Consider the following 24,434-nt stretch of genomic DNA (forward strand, 5'->3'; position numbering starts at 1 on the left):
GATTGTACACTCTCCCTTTCAAATTGCAGATTAAAGCTTATTATGTTGTGGTCACTACCTCCTAATGGCTCCTTCACTTCGAGGTCCCTGATCAAATCTGGTTCGTTGCACAATACCAGATCCAGAATTGCCTTCTCCCTGGTCGGCTCCAGCACCAGCTGTTCTAAGAATCCATCTCGGAGGCACTCCACAAACTCCCTGTCTTGGGGTACAGTACCATCCTGATTCTCCCAGTCTACCTGCATGTTGAAATCCCTCATAAAACTGTAGTAATATCTTTGCGACAGGCCAATTTCAGCTCCTTATTCAACTTACACCCTACATCCACACTACTGTCTGGAGGCCTGTAGATAACTCCCATGAGGGTCTTTCTACCCTTAGAATTTCACAGCTCTATCCATACTGACTCTACATCCCCTGATTCTAGGTCCTCCTGCACAAGAGACTAAATATCATTCCTTACCAACAGGGCCACCCCACCCCCTCTGCCTGTCAGTCTGTCCTTACGATAGCACGTATAGCCTTGAATATTCATTTCCCAGGCCCTGTCCACTTGAAGCCATGTCTCTGTTATCCCCACAACATCTTAACTGCCAATTTCCAAATGAGCCTCAAGCTGATCCACCTTATTTCTAATGGAAGACTGGAACTCTTCCTCTTCAGCATCTGCAGTCCTCACTTTCTCCTAGTTCCTGATATGCTGTGCTTTTCCAGCACCCCACTTTTCGATTGTGAAAGGGTGGTCAAGTCAGAAACCCTCTGGGACTTTGGGCCCAAAGCTGAAAAATGAGATTAGTGCAGTCACATTTTTGACACCCAGTGTGTACATGATGGGCTGAATGGCCTTCGTCTACACTGTAAATGTCTATGAGTCTATAATTAAGGAGAGAATGGAACAATTTAAATAAGAATAGAAGTTTTGAAATCATAATTTTCCTTGACCGGTAGCAGATGTAAGTTAATGAAGATGCTAGGTGAACAGGTGTAAATTAGCAAAGAGAAAGTGAGGACTGCAGATGTTGGAGATCAGCGTCAAGATTAGAGTGGTGCTGGAAAAGCACAGCAGGTCAGGCAGCATCCGAGCAGGAAAATTGACATTTCAGGCAGGAGCCCTTCCTGATTTTCCTGCTCCTCAGATGCTGCCTGACCTGCTGTGCTTTTCCAGCACCACTCTAATCTTGACCGAGGTGTAAATTAGCATACAGACGGGAAGATTTTAGGATTATAGAATGTGACAAAGGCATGAATGAGAGTTTCAGCAGATGAGCTGAGACAGGGTCAATGTCAGGTGACACTGCACAGGTGAAAACATGTGGTTTTAGTAATGGTGCAGAAGTTTACCACAGCACAGTTACACTTAGAAAGGTTTAGTCTTGGACAGGTGCCAGGGATGGGGATGGATTTGCGAGCTCAGGAACAGAGTTGGAGTAGGAACCAAAGTTGATGGCTACAATCTGATAATTTAGCAACAGTGGAGCAGTTGAAAGAGGTGGTGGTGAGGTTGATCTGGGTCTTGTCAGAAAGCACTTTTAAAAAAATCACACTGTGTTTGTTGATGATATCTCCAATGAGTGGAATGTTGATGAGGAAGGAGCAAGGATAGATCTTTAGGTTGAGACCCAGACAGACTGGAATGGAAGCTGGAAGAGAAGCACTTGTAAGTAACTCTCCGGTGACAAGAGATTGAAAAGAATGGAACCAGGAAGGTTCAGTCTCACTCAGCTGGATGATGGGAACAGATTCTATTCTTTTCTCCTTCATGCATTTATCAAGCATTGTTTTAAATCTATTCTGTTCATCCCAACCATTCCCAGTGCTCATGAGTTCCTTATTCCCACCACTTGCTGGGTAAAGATGTTTCTTCTGAATTCTCAATTTTATTTATTCATGATTGTCTTATGCTCAGATCTTCATCTGAAAAGGAAGCATCAGACTAGATTTTTGCCAAGTTGGGATGGTGAGATTCTAAACCAGAGATCTCTGCTTCTACGCCCAACAATCTTCAATGGCACAGGATATCAACATGGACACAAGTTTACACACAACACTCCTCCCTTACTGACTCCACTGTGGAGTGGGCAGATCAACCCCAACCTCATTTTTAATGCAGTTCAGTCCATTAAATTAGTGAGAAGGAGGTGAGGACTGCAGATGCTGGAGATCAGAGCTTAAAAATGTGTTGCTGGAAAAGCACAGCAGGTCAGGCAGCATCAAAGGAACAACAGAATCGACGTTTCGGGCATAAGCTCTTCTTCAGGTCCCTTGTGGATGAATGCAGATTTCTCCAGCTTTCTCTTTTCCCTACCCCCCACCTTTTCTCAGTCCCAACCCTCAGAATCAGCACCGTCTTCTTGACCTGCAATCTTCTTCCCGACCTCTCCGTTCCCACCCCCTCTCCGGCCTATCACCCTCACCTTAACCTCCTTCCACCTATCGTATTCCCAACGCCCCTCTCCCAAGTCCCTCCTCCCTACCTTTTATCTTAGCCTGTTTGGCACACCTTCCTCATTCCTGAACAAGGGCTTATGCCTGAAACGTCGATTCTCCTGTTCCCTGGATGCTGCCTGACCTGCTACGCCTTTCCAGCAACACATTTTTAAGCATTAAATTAGTGAACATGGTTTACAGAAATTTGAAGGAAATGACCATAGGAGACTCCTTACTTTCAAGGGGGAAACCAAAAAATGTCACCTGCAATGAAATTCTTAATCAGGATTTGAAACATTTTTAAAAATGTTCTTTAACTTAACTTCTAATACATTCAGTATTAATGCAGGTGGTCAATTAAACAACTCTCAGGAAGAGGAGGAAGTGGCTTCACAAATATCCCAATCCTCAATGATGGAGGAGCCCAGCACATCAGTGTCAAAGACAAGGCTGAAGCACTCACTGCGATGTTCAGCCAGAAATGCGAAGTGGATGATTTATTTTGGCCTCCTCCAACTTTATAGATTTCTTCCGAAAACTCAAGTGTGTAATTTACCACAGGCTGAGAGAGCACAGGGCTGGATTAGTACTTCTTCATTAGCATTAGCTGTTCCTCAGAACCCTGGCAGTTCCTTCCCATTTAAGTATCCAATTCCTTTTTGGAAGTTCCTATGGAGTCTGCTTCCACTGCCCTTTCAGGCAGCACAATCCAGTTCACAACAACATGCTACACTGAAAAGAAATCTCAAGTCACATCTGGTTCTTTCGCCAATCAGTTTACATTTGTATTCTCTGGTTACCGACTCTCCTGCCACTGTAAACACTTGCTCGTCATTTAATTTATCAAAAGTAATTGTGATTTTGAACACCTGTCAAATCTCTACTTCACTTCCTCCACTGAAGGAAACAATTCCAGATTCCCCAGTCTATCCACTTAATCATGATCCCTCATCCACAGCATCATTTGAGCAAATGTCTCTTGTACCCTCTCCAAAGCCTTGAGAGCCTTGCTGAAACCTTGTCCCTGAATTGAAACAATACTCAAGCTGAATCAGAGTTCCATAAAGGCTTTGGTTCCTATGTAACTTGTGGCTCTAATCCATACCAATTACTGTGTCTCTTCATTGTCGCATCTGTAAATCTGGGTAAAGAACTCTCTGCACCTTCAGAGGAGTCATTAATGTATATGAAGAGCTGATGGCCCAGTGTAACTTTCAGGCGGCCATCACTTGTCACAACCTGGCAATCAGAACATTACTCCTTCATCCTACTTTACATCTCCTCCCTCAAACCAATTACTGACCCACATCACAAACTTAACTACAATTCATTTTTGCTATTTCTTTATTATCCTTGTAAGAGGTGTCAGGTGTTGTCCCTGCTCACTCGTGAAAGAGATTGAAATCTGTTATATTTAGTAACTTATAACATCGTGGAAGTGTCCCTACCTCTGAGCCAAGATGGCTGGATTCAAGTCCTACCTTCTCCAGAGGTGTGTAATGACAACTCTGTACAGGCTGATAGAAAACATCTATCAAATGTCTAATTCCATTTGTCCGCATATGTAGACACTCCCCTGTTGAGATGGCTTGTAGCCTCTGCAGAAGTAACTCAACGACATTTGTCAGGCATTCTGCACATTAATCCATGGAGATTCTCCTTGACCTGTTCTAACTTGTTCACATGCTTAGACACTCTGCACTTGATGACAGAATCCAGTAATTTCCTCACCAGTTACATTAAATTGGCAGGACTGCAATTACCTGCTTTCTCTCTTCTTCCCTTTTTAATTAATAGAGTGACATTTTTAATCCAAAAGGTGCCATTCATGAAACTAGGTGAAAGTGAGGACCGCAGATGCTGGAGATCAGAGTCGAGCGTGTGGTGCTGGAAGAGTACAGCAGGTCAGATAGCATCTGAGGAGGAGAATCGATGTTTCGGGCATAAGCCCTTCGTCAGAAATTCTTGAAACCAGGTAGAGCATGTTGGAAAATGATGAACTTCACTCCTGCAACGTCTTCACTGATTTTTATGTATATACTGTAAGGGTTAATATCAGATCTAGGGATTTGTTCATTTCAAATGAAGAAATCCAAATAATCCCAGAGGTGAAGGACAAAAAGGGGACATGAGATAGTTTTGGCAAATAGGGTTCAAGAGAATCGCAAGTGTTTTTACAAATACATTCAGGACAAAAGGACATCTAGGGAGAAAATAGGGCCCCTCAAAGACCAGCAAGGCGGCCTTTGTGTGGAGCCGCAGGAGATGGGGGAGATACTAAATGAGTATTTTGTATCAGTGTTTACTATGGAAAAGGTCATGGAAGATATAGAATGTAGAGAAATAGATGGTGACATCTTGAGAAATGTCCTTATTACAGAGGAGGAAGTGCTGCATGTCCTGAAACGCATAAAGGTGGATAAATCCCCAGAATCTGATCAGGTGTCCTTAGAACTCTACGGGAAGCCAGGGAAGTGATTGCTGGGCACCTTGCTGAAATATTTGTATCATTGATAGTCACAGGTGGCGTGCCAGAAGACTGGAGGTTGGCTAGCGTGGTATTACTATTTAAGAAAGGTGGTAAGGAAAAGCCAGGGATCTATAGACCAGCGAGCCTGACATTAGTGGTGGGCAAATTGTTGGAGGGAATCCTGAAGGATTTACATGTATTTGGAAAGGCAAAGACTGATTAGGGACAATCAACATGGCTTTGTGAGTGGGAAATCATGTCTCACAAAGTTGGTTGAGTTTTCTAAATAAATAACAAAGAGGATTGATGAGGGCAGAGCGGTGGACATGAGCTATATGGGTTTCAGTAAAGAGTTCAACAAGGTTCCCAATGGGAGACTGGTTAGCAAGGTTAGATCTCATGGAATACAGGGAGAACTAGCCATTTGGATACAGAACTGGCTTGAATGCAAAAGACAGAGGGTGGTGGTAGAGGGTTGTTTTTAAAGCTGGAGGCCTGTGACCAATCGAGTACCACAAGGATCGGTGCAGGATCCTCTACTTTTCACCATTTATGTAAATGATTTGGACACGAACATAGGAGCCATAGTTAGTAAGTTTGCAGATGACACCAAAATTGGAGGTGTAATGGACAGCAAAGAAGGTTACATCAGATTACAACAGGATCTTGATCAGATGGACCAATGGGCTGAGAAGTGGCAGATGGAGTTTAATTTAGACAATAGTGAGGTACTGCATTTGGAAAAGCAAATCTTAGCAGGACTTATACACTTAATGGTAAGTTCCTAGGGAGTGTTGTTGAACAAAGAGACCTTGGAGTGCAGGTTCATAGCTCCTTGAAAGTGGAGCCGCAGGTAGAGAGGATAGTGAAGAATGCGTTTAGTATGTTTTCCTTTATCAGTCAGAGTATTGAGTATAGGTGATGAGAGGTCATGTTGCGACTGTACAGGATGCTGGTCAGGCCATTTTTGGAATACTGCATGCAGTTCTGGTCTCCTTCCTATCAGAAAGATAGTGTAAAACTTGAAAGGGTTCAGAAAGGATTTACAAGAATGTTGCCAAGGTTGGAGGATTTGAGCCAAAGGGAGAGGCTGAACGGGCCTGGTTTGGAGAACAGCACAGTTGCTCAGTGGTTAGCACTGCTGCATTGGGTGACTGTTTGTTTGGAGTTTGCATATTCGCCCTGTGTATGCGCGAGTTTCCTCCTACAATCCAAAGATGTGCTGGTCAGGGGAATTGACCATGTTAATTTGCCCATAGTGTTCGGTGCATTAGTCAGGGGTAAATATAGGGTAGGGGACTGGGAATGGGTCTGGGTAAGTTACTCTTTGGACGGTCGGTGTGGATGTGTTGGGCCAAAAGGCCTGTTTTTATTCTGTAGGGCATCTAATCTAACCTAGGGTGGAGCTGTTTTCCCTGGAGCATCAGAGGCTGAGGGGTGACCTTATAGAGGTTCATAAAATCATGAGGGGCATTGATAGGAAAAATAGACAGTCTTTTCCCTGGGGTGGGGGAGTCCAGAACTGGAGGACATAAGTTTGGGGTGAGGGGAAAGATATAAAAGGGATCTAAGGGGCAACATTTTCACACAGAGGGTTGTGCATGTATGGAATGAGCTGCCAGAGGAAGTGGTGGAGGCTGGTACAATTACAACATTTGAAAAGCATCTGGATGGGTATATAAATGGGAAGGGTTTACAGGGATATGGACCAAGTGCTGGCAAATGGGACTAGATTGGGTTGGGATATCTGGTCGGCATGGACAGGTTGGACCGAAAAGTCTGTTTCTGTTCTGTACATCTCTATGACTCTAACTGTGGATGCTGAAAGTCAGAAACAAAAAAAAAATCATTAGAAAAGCTCAGCAGGCCTGGCAGCAAATGTGGGGACAACAGAGAATTAACCTTTAGGGTCCAGTGACCCAACTTCAGAACTCGTGGACTTCTGAGGGGTCACCAACAATTGGGAACACAACAATTCACGTCAAACATTAACAATCTGAATGAAGAAACTGACTGCAGTATTGCTATATTTGCAGATGACACAAAGATAGGTGGAAGAACAGGTAGTGTTAAGAAAGGGGGGAGGCTGCAAAAGGACTTGGACAGGCAGGGACAGTGGGCAAAGAAGTTGCAGATGGAATAAAGTGTAAGCAAGTGTGAGGTATTTCAGTTTGGTAGGGAGAATAGATGTACAAATTATTTTCTAAATAGGGAAAGACTGAAAATCGGAAGCTGACAGGGACTTTAAAGTCTTAGTTCAGAATTCTCTTAAGGTTAACATGCAGGTTCATGTGGCAGTTTGGAATGCAAATGCAATGCTAGCATTCATTTCAAGCGGGCTGGAATACAAGAGCAGGAACGTACTTCTGACAAAGCAGAGGGCTGTGGAGGCCAAGTCATTGTGTGTATTGAGGACACAGATGGATAGGTTCTTGATTAGTAAGGGGATCAAGGGTTATGGGGAGAAGGCAGGAGAATGGAGTTGAGAAGCATATTAGCCATGTTCAAATGGTGGAGCAGACTTGATAGGCCAAATGGCCGAATTCTGCTCCTATATCTCATGGTTTTATATCAATCCTTATACTTTATGGAGTCAATGTCATTGTTTACGGCTGAAGTGCAGCAACTTAGATGTGAAAGAGAGGTGCTTTAAACAGCTGTAGTAGGCAACAGAGGTCAACTTTCCTGATGAAGGGCTTATGCCTGAAACATTGATTCTCCTGTTCTCTGGATGTTGTCTGATCTGCTGTGCTTTTCCAGCACCACATTCTTGATTCTGATTTCCAGCATCTGCAGTCCTCACTTTCTCCTAACAGAGATCAACCTGTTCTGTTTTGCACTGTACGCAGCACTAAAAAGGAACCTGTACTTATATAGCACCTTTCATAATCTCAAGACATCTCAAAGCAATTTTCAGTCACTAAGCCACTTTTGAGGTGCATTTATCATTGAAATGTAGGAAATGCAGTGGCTAATTTGAGCACAGCAAGCTCACATAACTGGATGGCCAAAGTTAATTCTATTGGCCAAAGGATAAATATTAACTAGAGGACTACTCTTCCTCTTCAAAACAGTGGGGTAAAAACAATGACTGCAGATGCTGGAAACCAGATTCTGGAATAGAGTGGTGCTGGAAAAGCACAGCAGTTCAGGCAGCATCCGAAGAGCAGAGCTCTTCAAAACAATGGCATGGGTTAGTGTATTCGAGTCGACAGGCAGAAACTCCACACAAAATAATTTGAAAAAGAACACTTTGAACAGTTTTTTGTTGAATAGTTCCCTCAGAACTTTGCTAGGGAATGAGCTTCATCTTTTTTCAGCTGAACATGACAGCAGCTTCAATAAAGTGGAAATTGAAACACGAACCACTTATAAGCAGGTGTGGTATTTCTTCCGAACGGCCTCAACGGGCACCTGAAACTCGACTAAACACACTGCCATCATTTAAGCAGCTGCCAGCCTAACAAAGTAGCAGCTCGCCAGATGCAAAACGTAAATGTTTTCTTCCCCAATGAAAGTGAATGAACTGCAATTACCTGTTCATTAGGAAATTGATAATAACATTATCTTGTGCTTTTAATCTTGCTTCAAAGCTGTGTGGCTCCACAGAAATTAATAGCCTTGCTGGGTCCAGAATTTTACAGTGTTTTTTTGCTTCTTTTCCCAAATGCATTTTAACCACTCTATGTAAGCCTTTCCACCCACTCAGTATCTTAATGTTCAGGCTGTTCTGCAGCAATTGAATTATGAAGCAATCTAGCAGGCCACTTCTGCATCACTACTGTCAAGACTCCAAACAATCTGCTCTAAAATTGTACAGGAAGTATTATATTGAATAACCATATTCAAAACATCATTACATGTTTTAATACAGAGAACAAACAATATGCGGTTTTGAGCCTGTTAAATTTGTTGTCATTCCTCCATCAGTACATCCAGTACAGCTCAAATTAACTGACGTAAATGATTCAGACATGTCACCATATTTCTCCCTTTTATTTAACTCGACAGACTTTATGAGACCTGAGTTTTCCTTTTCCCAAAATCATGACAGATGAATCAAAATACTCATAAAACAATTCACATAATGTATGCTGTTTCAAGCTCAGGTTGTGCCAAAATCTCTGGGTGACAATTCCAAAAGTCATTAAGTGAGAGATTATCAGGATCCAAGTCCTACCAGTTTAGTGAGAACAAACTCATTATTGTTGTGTTAAGTATATTTATTCTCTATAGCAGCAGAATGTTGTTACTGAATGCTCACTGGCTGAATTAACATCCATAGGCACAAAGGCTTTCCTCAGACCATTGTACTGTTGGTAAGAAAACTGATCCATTTATCTTCAACTGGGGGCTTGATAAAACAGTGAGGAGGGAGGTTTACACACTGTCCCTCACCTGAATGTGTTCGATGGAAATAGTGTAGAGAGAGCGCTACTCTGTATCTAACCCCTTGCTTTATCTGTCCTGGGAGTCTTTGATAGGGACAGTGTAGAGGTAGCTTTACTCTGAGCAGACCAAACTCCCTTCATATATATCAAGGAGATAGCCTACACTTTAACTTTTTATCTTATTTAAAGGCAAGTGTAAGGTGCTATGTTTGAGATGCAACTCGATTAGCCACATCACTCCACCTTAAACAAACCATAGTTTATTTTTACCTTACAGTTAAAATACAAACAAAAAGAAAGAAGAATTGATTGAACTTTAACTCTATTGGAAAAACCTTATAGAATAATAATTTATATAATTACTAAACAACAACTATTTTGATATGCTAACTGCATATAAACACACCCTGGGCAAAGGCAAATTCAATAAAATAGACTGTCTTACATGCAATGTATCTCCAATCCAGGAGGAACGAACATGAAGAGAAAATTCGAGCAGAAAGAGAGAATTTAAACATTTTGCTAAAGCAGGAAAAGAGTATGACAGCTTCAAAGCCTCAACAGTTACTGAAAACTAAACTAAAACTCTAATTTTGTGGGAGCATGACTCCACACATCCATGCCTTTTCCATTTGTTCAACTTTTAAAAAAAAAACCAAGGCCTTACACAAGCTGTTTACTTTATTGGCTCAGAACAGACAGCTTTCCGCCTGTATCTCAACCCCTCTCTGCAAAAATACCAGGACAAAATCCACCTCTTAAAGCTATCGTATTGTCACGCTATCAATACACATGTAGTTTATCAATGGACTTGTGGGTCAGTGACTGTAAAGGGGAATTCCTTATTCTCCAGCATACCCTATGTTGCAGGATTATGAAAGAATTTCTAGGAAATAGTTAAAGTTTTATCACAGAACACAACAAACCTTTAGGACAAAAAAAGCTACATGGAGATTAGATCAATAAGTATATTTTTGCTTTATTCAAGTCTGCACTTTCTAAACAGTGAGTGTTGCAATGGTACCACTGAGAGAACTGGTCACCAGCCTGCTAGTGCTAGTCAATGGTCAGACACAGACAGCTTTCCAAATCTGAAAGCAAAATATTCCAGATGCTCAGAATCCGAAATAAAACAAATGCTGAAAATACTGAGCAGGTCTGTCAGCATCTGTGGAGAGAGCTAATGTTTCAGGTTTTGACTTTTTAATCTGCAGTCCAGTCAGAGCTGCCTGACTTGCAGTGTCATGATTCGGAGATGCCTGTGTTGGACTGGGGTGTACAAAGTTAAAAATCACACAACACTAGGTTGTAGTCCAACAGGTTTAATTGGAAGCACACTAGTTTTCGGAGCATCGCTCCTTCATCAGGTGGTTGTCATAGGTCCTTTATCACAACCACCTGATGAAGGAGCAGCACTCCGAAAGCTAGTGCTTCCAATTAAACCTGTTGGACTATAACCTCGTGTTGTGTGATTTTTGACTTGCAGTGTGTTTCAGATTTTTAAAACATTTTTGTTTCTTGCTGCCTCTCTCTGGGCCGTTCACTGCCTTTATGTAGCATTAGACTGTCCACAATCTGTCACCCTCAGCAGGAATTCCTAATCCAGTCCCCTGGTGACATCGTTCAATTTTAGTGTTTGAACAAAGCGTTTACATGTACAAAATACTGGAGAAATGGTACAGTTTGTAAACTGCAGAATACTCCCCATTGCTACTGGTAGCCAGCCAGTGAGCTACCTGGATGAGCATGCTTCACAAATAAAGTAAATTAGAAAAGACACTGCAGGATATTCAACTGCAAATGGCATCGCAGCTGCATGGGTTCCTGGCAGCTGCCTCAATACCTAGCCGAACTGGGAGTATCTATTTCAGCTCTCTGAGAATAGACAGTTTCCAGTATAAATAAGTAATGAATTCAAACAGGAAGATAGAAAAAATACCTTTGCACAGAGTAGTTTTATTGAGAAAATGGTGAGGTTGGTACTATAGAAGCCTTTAGTCGAAGCTAGAGTGGTAAAAGAAAAAACAAGAAATAAAGTGATGAGCTAGTAAAACAGATGTAGGAGGATAAGAGGTGGCTTTTGTGGAGCATTGATTGGTTGGGACAAATAGCCTGTTGCTATGGTGTAACTTTAACTTGAGGCACTTATCGAAATTCTGAAAAAGAGTAGCAGCTGGCCCTCTACAGATGATTAGATTTGATTAGATTAGATTTCCTACAGTATGGAAACATGCCCTTCAGCCCAACAAGTCCACACTGACCCTCTGAAGAATAACCCACCCAGACCCATTTCCCTCTGACTAATGCACCTGTCACTATGGGCAATTTAGCATGGCTAATTCACCTGGCCTGCACATCTGTGGTCTGTGGGAGGAAACCGGAGCACCTGGAGGAAACCCAAGCAGACACGGGGAGAACATGCAAACTCCACACAGACAGTTACGTGAGGCTGGAATCGAACTTGAGTCCCTGACGCTGTGAGGCTGCAGTGCTAACCACTGAGCCACCGTGCCGTCCCATATAAGTCACAGAGCAGTGGCCAGAGGTCGTCTCAAACACTGGGAACTAATGATGAACTGCCAAGCTATATTAACACATTTCAATCCTTCTCCTTTCAGTCCAGGAAGATTGTGAAGAAATCCATAGCTAGAGTCCACCAATATAATGTAATCACAGAGAGTTTTGAGAAGATTTGTAGCTCAGGTTGAGTTTCTAGATGTAGGTTTGCTCGCTGAGCTGGAAGGTTCATTTCCAGATGTTTTGTCACCCTACCAGATGGATTGTTCTAAGATGGATTTGTTGTGAACACCAACTAGCAAAAAAACGACATGACCCTCTCTCACTAGTATCCTGACATACACATACGGAAGGCAACCACTCCGACTGGGACAACACATCCATCTTAGAACAAGCCAAACAGAGACATGCACGAGAATTCCTAGAAGCATGGCATTCCAACCAGAACTCTATCAAGACACATATCGAGTTAGGCACCATCTACCACCCCCTGAGAAAAAGAACAGGAAATGACATCACCAACTTAAAGAAACCCAAACATATAAACAGAAAGCAGGAATCATGGACAGTGCTTCGCCTGGAGGCCCACTGCAGATGTTACCTAGTAGGGTGACGAAACGTCTGGAAGTGAACCTTCCAGCTCAGCGAGCAAACCTATATCCAGAATCACTGAGAATATAATAGGGAATTCAGCAGAAACTTCTTCACCCACAGAATGTTGAGAATGTTAAACTTGGTCCCACAAGGAGTAGCTGAGGTGAATAGTTTAGAAGTTAGATGACAACCTTTCCGCAACTACCCTGCCAAGTCCTCTATGAATCCTGTATGTTTCAATAAGGTCACCCCTCATTCTTTTGTATTCCAATGAGTGCAGGACAAATCCACTCAACCTTTCTTCATGTGACATTCCCTTCATAACTAGCATCAACATGATGTACATTCTGTTGGCAGCCTCCAGTGCCAGTAAATCACTCCTGAGTTAAGGGCCCAAAACTGTTCACAGTATTCCAGCTTTCATAGTTTTGGTAAAGCCTCCCTACTTTTAGATCACATTCCCTTGGAAATGAAGGCCAGTAGTCTGTTTGCTTTTCCAATGACCCAAGGCACTTTTGTGCTAGTTTTTTTTTATGGCTCATGGATGAGGACTCCCGACTCGGTTGCTTTCTGCAGCCTTTCTCCATTTGATCAACATTCTGCTCCTTCCTTTTTGCCAAAATGCATAACCTTATATTTTCCTACATTACACTGAATCTGCCAAGCTCTGCTCAGTCATTTAACCTATCTATGCAGATTATTTTTGTCATCCTCAATACGCGCTTTCCCATCTAATTTTATGTCATCCGCAAACTTGGCTATAGTACATTCACTTTCCTCATCCAAGTCATTAATCCAAGTCATTAATATATGTTGTAAATAATTGCAGCAATAGCACTGATCCCTGTGGCACTACACTAGTTACAGGTTCCCACCTGAAACTACCTCCTTACCCTAACTCCGTCTTTTATTAGTTGGCTTATTCTCTATCCATGCTATCATACTATTTCCAACACCACGAGCTCTTCAGTACTGTAGTGCATGTTTATTGTACTGAAGGTGCTAAATGAATGCAAGTTTCTATACGTGCCATCCACCTTCAAACATCAGGCTCAATGAGACAGCACGCTGCTTGGCTGTCAAAACAAGCATCTTAGGAAATCATAAAAGTGTAACAAGGTCTGGCAAAAGAGAGTCATTACAGCACAGAGTGAGGCTACTTAGCCCATCAAGCCCATACTGAATCACTTATCATTTTCCAGAGCTAATTGATATTTTTTTTGTCACAAATTGAAGTTCAATATCAACTCCAGAGATTTGAGAGCAAATAATAGATTGATATTCCAGTCCAAAACTAAGAGAGTGCTATACTACTGAAAGTATCATCATTCAGATGGGACTTTAAAGTAATGCCTCAAAAAGCTTCTCAGTTGGGCACAAGTTACCTCACGGTACAACTTCAATGAGGAGCAGGTGAGGATCCCCCTAGAGTCGTGACTGATATTTATTTCTCAATCAATATCATTAAAATAGATGATCTGGTTTGTGGGAGCTTGCTATGCCCAAACTGTCCACTGCATTCTTAAATTATAATAAGCGACTACACTCCAAATACTATTACACTGCTTTTAAAGCACTTTGGGACACTGCAGGTCAATAAACACCTTGTAAAAATGCAGGTTCTTGTTTTTTTTTAAGCAAATGGACTGTACTTATTGCTGTGATTTTTTAAAAAGTATACACCACAGCTGAATGTACAACACTAATGGAAATCCATGAAAACATTTGACCTCAAGGGGACAACTCATTCTCAACACCCTGTATACATTTCATGAAAGCACATTAGTCAGAGCCAAAACATCCGCTTCTATTGTGTTGAAATAACAAGACTGGAACTTGAGGTAGCCATTAATGCTTCGAGTCTGTTCCACCATTCAGAGAAATCTGGCTGATCTGTGATTGAACTCTACCTATTTAGCAGATGCCCTGTTAGCTCTGGTTAATGTAAATATAGAAATGAGAAAACAAATTAACAACTGATCAAGTACTAATTTTCATTTCTGCATAATTGCTCCACACTTATTAACAAGGAAGAATAGTAGGTCATGAGATCCTTCGAACCTGCCTCTGCCATATAAGATGATCATAGCTGATCTGACCTTACCTACATCTCTGCACGTCTGCGATATTTCATCCCTTTAATAATCGAGAATCTCCCTAGCTTTGCCTTAAAATACATTAACAAAACTGTATTGCTTTTTGAGGAGGGGAACTTCAAACACTTGCAACCTTCAGAGGAAAGAAAAATGTTTCCTTATCTCTATCTTAAATGGGAGTCCCATTATTTTTAACCTGTGACCCCCTAGTTCTTATTCTCCCACAAGATGTAACTTCCTTTCAATATGCACCCAGTCGAATCCCCTCAGGTTCTTCTATGTTTCAACTGAGTCACCTCTGACTGGTCTAAACTGCAAGGAAACAGGTGTGGTCTTTCCTCATAAGGCAATCCGCTCATTCCAGGTATTAGTCAAGTAAACTTTCTCTGAACTGCTTCCAATGCAATAACATCCTTCTGTAAGTACGGTGACCAGTACACTACACAGTATTCTAAATGCGATCTCCTCATTACTCTGATTAATTTAAATATAACTTCACTATTCATGTTAAATTCCCCTTGCAATAAAACAACATTTATTAGCTTTCCTGATTATTAGCTGCACCTGCATCCTAGCCATCTGTGATCCACGTACTAGGGCTCCAAGATCTGTCTCTCTACCTCAGAGCTCTGCAATTCTTACCACTCATACCATGCTCGGTGATCCTTATTTCAATGCTGAAATCTATTTATTAGATTATAACCACTAGTCCTGGATTTCCTTATCAGCATACCCAGTCTCTTTCCATTACTTTGCCTATTCCCCTTAGTATCTTGAATAATTCAATAAAATCACTGCTTAACTTTCTAAACTCCAAGGATACAAACCAATAACCTCCACTGTGCCAAACTGTTCACCTTTAGGAAGTATCCTGTTTTATTCATTACTGGTGCAAAATATCTCCCAGTGCTCAATCCCAGTCATCACCCCTTCCCAAACCCGCAAGCCTGGAACATCCAGCGTTGCAGAACATTGAAAATTGTGACATAACATGCTGCCCAACACACAAATTTGTGACATCTCCCACTCCCTGAACCACCCTTTGTCAAATCTCCTGTTCCGTGACTCATCATAGAACCTCACAGTACTGAAGTAGTCCTGCGGCCCATGAGTCTGTATTGTCAAAAGACACCCAAAATCTACATTAGTCCCACTTTCCAATAGTCTTGTATGTTATGCCAATTCAGGTGCTTATCCAAGTACTTTTTAAAGATTGCGAGGCTTTCTGCCTCAACTACCTTCCAAGTAGTGCATTTCAGAGCACTACCACCCTCTGGATTAAAATATTTTTCCTAAAATTTCCCAATAAACCTTCAGCCTTTCAGCTTAAAATCATGCCCTTATTACACTGACCATTCAACTGTCGACTGTCAGCAAAACCCATAACGTCCTTGACGGAGAGAAACTGCCATCCTTACCTGGTTTGACCTACACGTGACTCCAGACACACATCAACGGGACTGACTCGGAACTGCCGTCCGGGCATTTAGGGATGGGCAAAAATGCTGGCATAGCCTGCAACACTCTCATCTGATGAATATATTTTAAAATTCACCCTTCTACCAATACCCTGTCTCCTGCCACTAAGCCGATTTTAGATCAAACTTGCTAATTTACCCTGGATCCATCTACTTTTATCTTCTTTATCAGTCTCCCAAGTGGGACCTTGTCAAAGGCTTTTCTGGAATCCATATAAACAACATCAATTTTGTACTACCCTCAGTTACATACGTTGTCATCCCCTTGAAAATATGAATCAAATATGTTAGGTACGATGTCCATCTGACAAAGTTATACCGATATCCCTGATCAAACCTTGCCTCTCCAAGTGGAGATTTATTCTCTCCTGCAGAATTTTCGCCTATATTTTCCCTCCGATCAATGAAAGACTCACTTGTCCAAAATTCCCTGGTTTATCTCTGGCACCCTTGTTGAAAAGTGGAACCACATTAGGTGTCCTCCAGTCCTCTGGCACCTCTTGTGTGGACAGAGTGGAATTAAGCATTTGGGTCTGAGCCTCTGTAATTTCCTCCCTTGTCTCTCACAGCAGCCTGGGATACTGTTTATCTGGACCTGGGGTTTTTGCCTTTTAAGCCCACCAAACTATCAATGACTCCTCACTCCTGATGTTCAAGTACTCTCAGACTCTCTTCCTGAATTCTGTATGTACATTCTCCTTCTCCAAGACAAATGTGAAGTACTCATTTCTCACCCTACCAACATCCTTTACATCCACATATGGATTACTGCGTTGATCCGTAATGGGCCATACTGTTTCCCTTGGTATCCAGTTCCCCTCATTATACTTACTGTACGTCTTGTGATTCTCCCTAAGCTTAACAGTGTTTTCTCAAACCCACCCTCTATTCTCCTAATTATTTTTGAAGTTTTTATTTATTTGTCATGTGTATTTTGTTACAATGTACAATGAAAAGTGTGATAGTGCTGGAGAGTGGTGACACTATCTTAAAGCACAGAAAAATAAACTAAAAATAGAATATAAAGACAGAAGCAAAAATAAAGAAAAAGTCTTCAACTTTACAATCATGGTTGTTGTTAAGTGCTCTGCCATGGTTCAGGTGGCCAGGCATGAGTCCCCTTTGCCATGCCATCACTGCTGGAACAGAACTCAGCACTGTTTAGCACCATCTCACCTTCACTGACACACTCGCCACTGAGTCCTCACCGGGCCTCACCAATGCAGGTGCCACCAAATGCTGCGGGGTACCGCACTCGCCCAAACTCAACTCTGCCGCCATGTGTCTGCTTTGGTCCACCTAAGTTATCCCCGCATTTTCCATACTCCAACAGCGTCACTATTGATAAGTCCTTGTATTCATTTTGACTGATCTTGCCTTATTTTGATAAAATCTGACTCCCCTAAATACAAAACCCATTTTTTTGCTGGCCATTTTTTCCTTTTCCATAACAAACCTAAAATACAAAGTCTGGCAGCACCCATGGAGAGAAACCAGAGTTAACATTTCAAAAATAATAATCCTTCAGAACTGTTCTGAAGAAGGGTCACTGGACTCAAAATATTAACTCTGGTTTCTCTCCATAGATGCTGCCAGACTTGTCGGGTTTCTCCAGCAATTTCTGGTTTTGATTCAGATTTCCGGCATTCACAGTTCTGTGTTTTATTAAGACTCATGGTATTGTGGCCGCTATAACGAAATACTCTCCTACTGCCATCTCAAGCACCTGTCCTGCTTTGCTCCCCAGAACTGGGGCTCTCTAACCACCTACATCTTCTGAATGCTCATCCTTGTTCAAGATTGGATTTGAAACCAGTGCTCCAAGTTTGAGTTGAGAGTCTGTGATGCCATTATAATTTGCTTTTTTTTTTGCAAAAGTGACTTTCAAAGATTCTCCTGCAGTCTCTTGCCAACACTGCTCACCTCCCAAGCTCCTGCTCAGGTGAGGATTCAGGAGTCAGGAGGCAGTGTGCAGGGGCAACTTGAAGGGTCAAGGCTGGGAAGAGGCTTTAAATTGAAAGGTCAGGGAAAGTAGAAATTTGCAATAACCAGGAAGATCAGTGAACAGATGACATGGAAAGCAGAGATATTAGATTTCTCTCATATTTTTACATTTACTTTATTTTAAAAATTGTTTTATTTACCAATGTAGGAATTTATTAAAGTAAGGCAGTTCAAATTATAGGATGCAATGTTTTAATATCCTTTTATTTTTGACAAAGGGCCTGCAGGATGCAACACCAGTTTTAACACTGATTGTTGTGGGAACCTAAAGTTACAGCGTTAAGAAACTCACCGACTACATTAAGTCAGGACTGGCTGGTAATTATACTGACTCTCATTTTGTCCAACTACTCAAGTCAGTTTTCCAACCAAGTCAATATCTTACTTACAAATCCATGAGTTGCACCTGCAGCTGACAAGGCCTTTGATGAAACTTGATCAAATTCCTTCCACAAACCCATACAAATAACATCCAAAGATATTCTCTCAAAGAGTTACTTCATAATGTTCCATCAGGGCCTTGAAGCATGACCTGCTCTTTGTAAATTTGTGCTGGATCAGCTGGGATTTTCAAGATGTTCAAATACTGGAGATGAGCCAGGTGCTGATTAGAAAGGGTAGTCATGTACAGACTGGTCTTTCGAATAGAGAAAAGCAAACTGTTGCAGGGATGGACATCTCAACAGTGAAGGTACATTTTTCAAAGAGGTCCAGGAAATTTTACTGACCTCAGTGTGTTGATACTGAAATATTTCATTCCCAACATATCAACCCGATTATAAAAGCAAAGACAAATAGAATAGCTCCAAGTTAAATCATTAGCACTACTCTTTGACCACACAGACTGCCATCACAGTAAATTAACAATGTAGTAGAATCCTTTCCAGGAAGCTGTCTTGAGCAGCTGCATGAAATATGAATGTTTGCACCAGGCTGTATGGTTTCTTAATTTCACTGTAAATTTTGTGTGTCACAGTCAGGCCATATTGTGGTCGGGTCCAGCAGGAAGTACACTCCACACATTTATAATGCAAATTCTGGTAGATCTTCTCCAAACAGCTGTGGTTTTGTTCTGCCAAAGGACTTACATTATTCAAGTAAACACGCAAAATGACAAAAACAAAAGGAAATTTTCTTATGACTGGGACTGCCCAGCCAACCTCAGATTATGCTGAAAGGCTAAAGCATCTCAAACATTTGAGCAACAGGTAAAGCTAGCTGTTTCACAATGGCGAGGAGAAAGTGAGGACTCCAGATGCTGGAGATCACAGTACGGTGCTGGAAAAGCACAGCAGGTCAGACAGCATCCAAGGAGCAGGAGAATCAACATTTCGGACATTTCTGATGAAAGGTTTATGCTTGGAACGTCGATTCTCCTGCTCCTCAGCTGCTACCTGAGCTGCTAGGCTTTTCCAGCACCACATTCTCGACAAGGTTTCACGATGCGACTATGAATAGCAACACAAATGGTGCTCACCACTAATAGGATCCTGTTGTCAAGCCAAAAAGATGTTCTGCCTGTCACAAAAATGAGTCATATGGAGTACAAATTTCAGTGCCAGTGTGATGCCAGGTTTGTAAATCCATATATCTCCGCCTGGCAGTTCATGTCAAATGGCAGGTGTCTTTGCACCAAGCAAGGTCATGACCATAATTAAATGGCCCATGCTCTCAACACTCACAACAGAGTCTAACATTAGGTGGGATCGTGCAAATGGATAGCATTTGCTGGATAATCCTGAATTAGTGAGAAAATATATTAAAACATAGTTGAGGATTGTCAGTTGGGCTCACAGTATGGTGCACTTGTGTGTACATGATGTTACATATTAATATACAAGGCCTTGTTCTTTGCAGACAGAAGGAACATGTACACAGACCATGCCTGTTCCAACTCAACAACATAGATCACAACCATTTGATGCTTCATTTCTCAGGACAATGCCCTGACCAATCAGATTCAATCTGTTTGGTGTAAAATTTAACAAAGCATGGCTGCTCACTGTCAATCAGTATTTTTTGGGTACAGTCCCCATGGCAGTGCCTCTACCAGAGACTCCACTTGCCAAACAATCACAAATGCCTATTTTCTCTGAGTGCAAATTAAAATGTGTCCTTTTTCAGCAATATTCAGAAAATGAGAGGAAAGGGATGAACCCTGCAAGTACAGACCAGTCAGTCTCTCACTGTGGCATGGAAACTTTCAGAGATAATAATCACAGGACAAAACGTAAACTTCACTGAAATTCTCTCACTAAACTCTCTACTTCCTCATGCCATTACCCATGTAGACCTGTTCTGAAGGAGGGTCGCTGGACCCAAAACATTTAACTTTAATTTCTTTCTACAGATGCTGCCAGACCTGCTGAGTTTTTCCAGCAATTTCTGTTTTGGTTTTAGTTCCCTGATCAAACCGTTTCTTGACTCCTGTCACTACTTATCTCCTACTTGACACAAGCATCACTTTTGCCTGATTACTGACTGTTTAAGGTGTGAATAAACTGATTCTTTCATTGTAGATTGTTCTTAAATAGGAATCCAACCCCAACATTGCCAAAACCCCACCACCACCTCCCCACCTCCCAAACCTGGAAGTCCATTTGCACAATGTCTTCTGAACACAATGCTAGTCTTTAATGCAATTCTTTTACATTTAAAACAGCCTCTCTTAGTTTGCTTTAAATGACTAGATTAACCAACATCATTAAAATAACGTGGATGACTTGTGGGATTGGGAAAGCTTGTAACTGCATTAAAATTGAAAAATATTGTCTGCCTGCTTTTTTTTTAATCACATAAGCATAATTTCTTCAAGTACAAAACACACACTGGAGATCTGCGATCAACACGATTAAAACAGATTAAAGTCCCACCTTTCCTTTACTATCTAGTATAAGTACTCATCTGCAATTCATTGCAATATGTTTAATTATCGTTGATGCATTTCTTCTCTATTACTATTAAAATCCTAAAATGACTCCAACCTCATGACTGTGCGTTATTGCTTGATGTGCTAATCAGTTTGACATCCTCAAACTATACCCAACACATTTCTTTGAACTTGTTTGTGTCCCACGCAAACCAGAATCTGGCCTTTAATTAAGTAATTGGACAAAGTAAGTCTGGAACATGTCTAATTTGTTCCTTCAGAATTTTTCAGTCACAGCGAATATAAACAAACAAGTCCCACCACAAATTATAACTAAAGTATTCACAAGGACTGTACAATAAATCAGTCCCCAAACAATATCCCACCATACGAAACTGACAGCTCCATCATCTGTTAACAATGAGTAAGTGATTTTTTTTCCCAACACCATTGAACAACTTTGAGAATTCTACCACTCTGACCATACAGCACCACCTTGGTGCTACCCCTCCAACAGCAAAGCACTCCCCCAATACTGACCGCTTGAAAGTGTGGCACTCCCTTAGCACTGACCGTCCAACAGTAAAGCAGTTTCAGTCCTGATCCTGACAATATAAACTCCCTCAGTACTGATCCAACAACAGTGCAGCACTCTCTCAGTGATGCCCTCAACAGTGCAGCACTCCCTCTGCATTGACCCTCCCAAATTGCGGCACGCCCTCAGTACTCTCCCTCCAACAGTAAAGCAGTTTCAGTCCTGATCCTGACAATATAAACTCCCTCAGTACTGATCCAACAACAGTGCAGCACTCCCTCAGTACTGACCCTCCGACAGTGCAGCACTCCCTCAGTACTGGCCCTCCAACAGTGCGGCACCCCCTCAGTATGGACCCTCGGACAGTGCAATGCTCTCCTATTACTGCACATAAGTTATTGGCCTAGACTCTAGATGAAATTTCCAGTGTTGGAAATGCTCCCACAATCTTCTGACGTGAAGGTGTGAGTGTTGCCCACTGAGCCACACCTGCTAAAATAGGAATGCCCCACATCTGGAGGCTTGAGCAGCAAACAAACAACACCATGTTATTATTTGACCATTCCATGGATGCTCCTGTAGACTTACCAATGAAATTCAAGTATCCCTCTCCTCCCAAAGCGTGTGTGATGAGTCGGATCATTTTGTGTAACTGTATGCCACGGTCTACGACCACCGTGAAGGGAGTCAGAACACTCATGTTCGTGTACATCTCAGCGTCCATTAACCAGAATGCTAATGTCTTGTCTCCAACAAGGGCCTATGTAACAAAAAGTAAACAAATGCCAGGCATCTGATGGGCTTGTAAGGAACATAAAATGGAATATCCTACTGGATTCACATCAATAAATCACTGATCATCATCAATACACGACACTGTGACTACAAACAAAGCATGCTTTCTTTATGGCAGAATTAGTTAATGGCTAATTTAAAAGAGGCTTCAAAATCATTTAGGATTTGATAATAAAGAAAGAGAAATTGTTTTCAATGGCTGGAGGTTGAAAGCAGAGGACAAAGATTTACAGCAAATATCAAAAGTAACGCTGGGACAATGAGGAGAAATCTTTTTACATAGCAGGGTGTTGTGACCTAGAATGTGTAGCCTGCAAAGTACGATGGAAATAGTTTCAAAAGTAACTTCCAAAAAGAATCAAATAAGTAAATGTGCAGAGGTATAGATAAAAGGAAGAATGATACTAAATGGATCGTTCTTACAAATAGCTAGTACAGACATAATGGGTCAAATGTCTTCCTGAGTTGTATGGTGATGAAATATTGATTACTTGCTAAGCTATTATGGATTTAGTTTCCATGGCACTTCCTACACAAAGGCAAGTGGGAAGTTTGATCCTACTTTCAAAAGGAGATACAAATCTGCTACAGGCACATAATAGATACCACTGTGACTGTCTTCACATAGAGTCACAGAGATGTACAGCATGGAAACAGACCCTTCGGTCCAACCCGTCCATGCCAGTCAGATATCCCAACCCAACCTAGTCCTGCCTGCCAGCACCCGGCCCATATCCCTCTAAACCCATCCTATTCATATATCCATCCAGTTGCCAGTTAAATGTTGCAATTATACTAGCCTCCACCACTTCCTGTGGCAGCTCATTCCATACACGCACCACCCAGTGTGTGAAAAAGTTGCCACTTAGGTCTCTTTTATATCGTTCCATTCTCAACCTAAACCTACGCCCTCTAGTTCTGGACTCCCCCACCCCAGGAAAAAGATCTTGTCTATTTACCCTATCCATGTCCCTCATGATTTTATAAATCTCTATAAGGTCACCCCTCAGCCTCTGATGCTCCAGGGAAAACAGCCCTAGCCTATTCAAACTTTCCCTACAGCTCAAATCCTCCAATCCTGGCAACATCCTTGTAAACCTTTTCTGAACCCTTTCAAGTTTCGCAACATCCTTCCAATAGGAAGGAGACCAGAATTGCACGCAATATTCCAAAAGTGGCCTAACCAATATCCTGTAAAGCCACAACATGACTTCCCAACTCCTGTACTCAATACTCTGACCAATAAAAAAAGCATACCAAACACCTTCTTCACTATCCTATCTAACTACGACAGAACTTTCAAGGAGCTATGAACCTGCACTCCAAGGTCTCTTTGTTCAGCAACACTCCCTGGGACCTTACCACTAAGTGTATAAGTCCTGCTAAGATTTGCTTTCCGAAAATGCAGCACCTCGCATTTATCTGAATTAAACTCCATCTGCCACTTCTCAGCCCATTGGCCTATCTGATCAAGATCCCATTGCAATCTGATGTAACCTTCTTCACTATCCACTACACCTCTAATTTTGACGTCATCTGCAAACTTACTAACTATACCTCTTATGCTCACATCCAAATCATTTATGTAAATGATGAAAAGTAGTGGGCCCAGCACCGATCCTTGTGGCACTCCGCTGGTCACAGGCCTGCAGTCTAAAAAACAACCCTCCACCACCATCCTCTGTCTTCTACCTTTGAGCCAGTTCTGTACCCAAATGGCTAGTTCTCCCTGTATTACATGAGATCTAACCATGTTCATCAGTCTCCCATGGGAAACCTTGTCAAACACCTTACTGAAGTCCATATAGATCACTTCTACTGCTCTGCCCTCAATCAAATTTGAGAGACATGATGTCAGGCTCACTGGTCTATAGTTCCCTGGCTTGTCCTTACCACCTTTCTTAAACAGTGGCACCACATTAGCCAACCTCTAGTCTTCTGGCACCTCACCTGTGGCTATCGATGATACAAATATCTCAGCAAGAGGCCCAGTAATCACTTCCCTAGCTTCCCACAGGGCTCTAGGGTACACCTGATCAAGTTCTGGGGATTTATCTACTTTTATGCATTTCAAGACATCCAGCACTTCCTCCTCTGTAATCTGGACATTTTCCAAGATGTCACCATCTATTTCCCTACATTCTATTTCTTCCATGTCCTTTTCCACAGTAAACACTGATGCAAAATACTTGTTTAGTATCTCCCCCATTTTCTGTGGCTCCACACAAAGGCCGCCTTGCTGATCTTTGAGGGGTCCT

At 41.9% G+C, this 24,434-nt stretch overlaps 1 protein-coding gene across 1 annotated transcript in view; it reads right to left on the reverse strand.

Moving 5' to 3' along the window:
* The window catches only part of gbe1b (glucan (1,4-alpha-), branching enzyme 1b), a 611,336-nt gene that overhangs the window by 123,748 nt on the left and 463,154 nt on the right, over positions 1-24,434 (reverse strand). Inside the window, exon 12 of the mRNA XM_043701429.1 lies at positions 21,970-22,141. Coding sequence (XP_043557364.1) covers positions 21,970-22,141 — 172 coding nt within the window. The remainder of the gene's footprint in view (positions 1-21,969; positions 22,142-24,434) is intronic.

This window comes from Chiloscyllium plagiosum, chromosome 12 (assembly GCF_004010195.1).
Source record: "Chiloscyllium plagiosum isolate BGI_BamShark_2017 chromosome 12, ASM401019v2, whole genome shotgun sequence".
In the NCBI taxonomy this organism is placed as follows: domain Eukaryota; kingdom Metazoa; phylum Chordata; class Chondrichthyes; order Orectolobiformes; family Hemiscylliidae; genus Chiloscyllium; species Chiloscyllium plagiosum.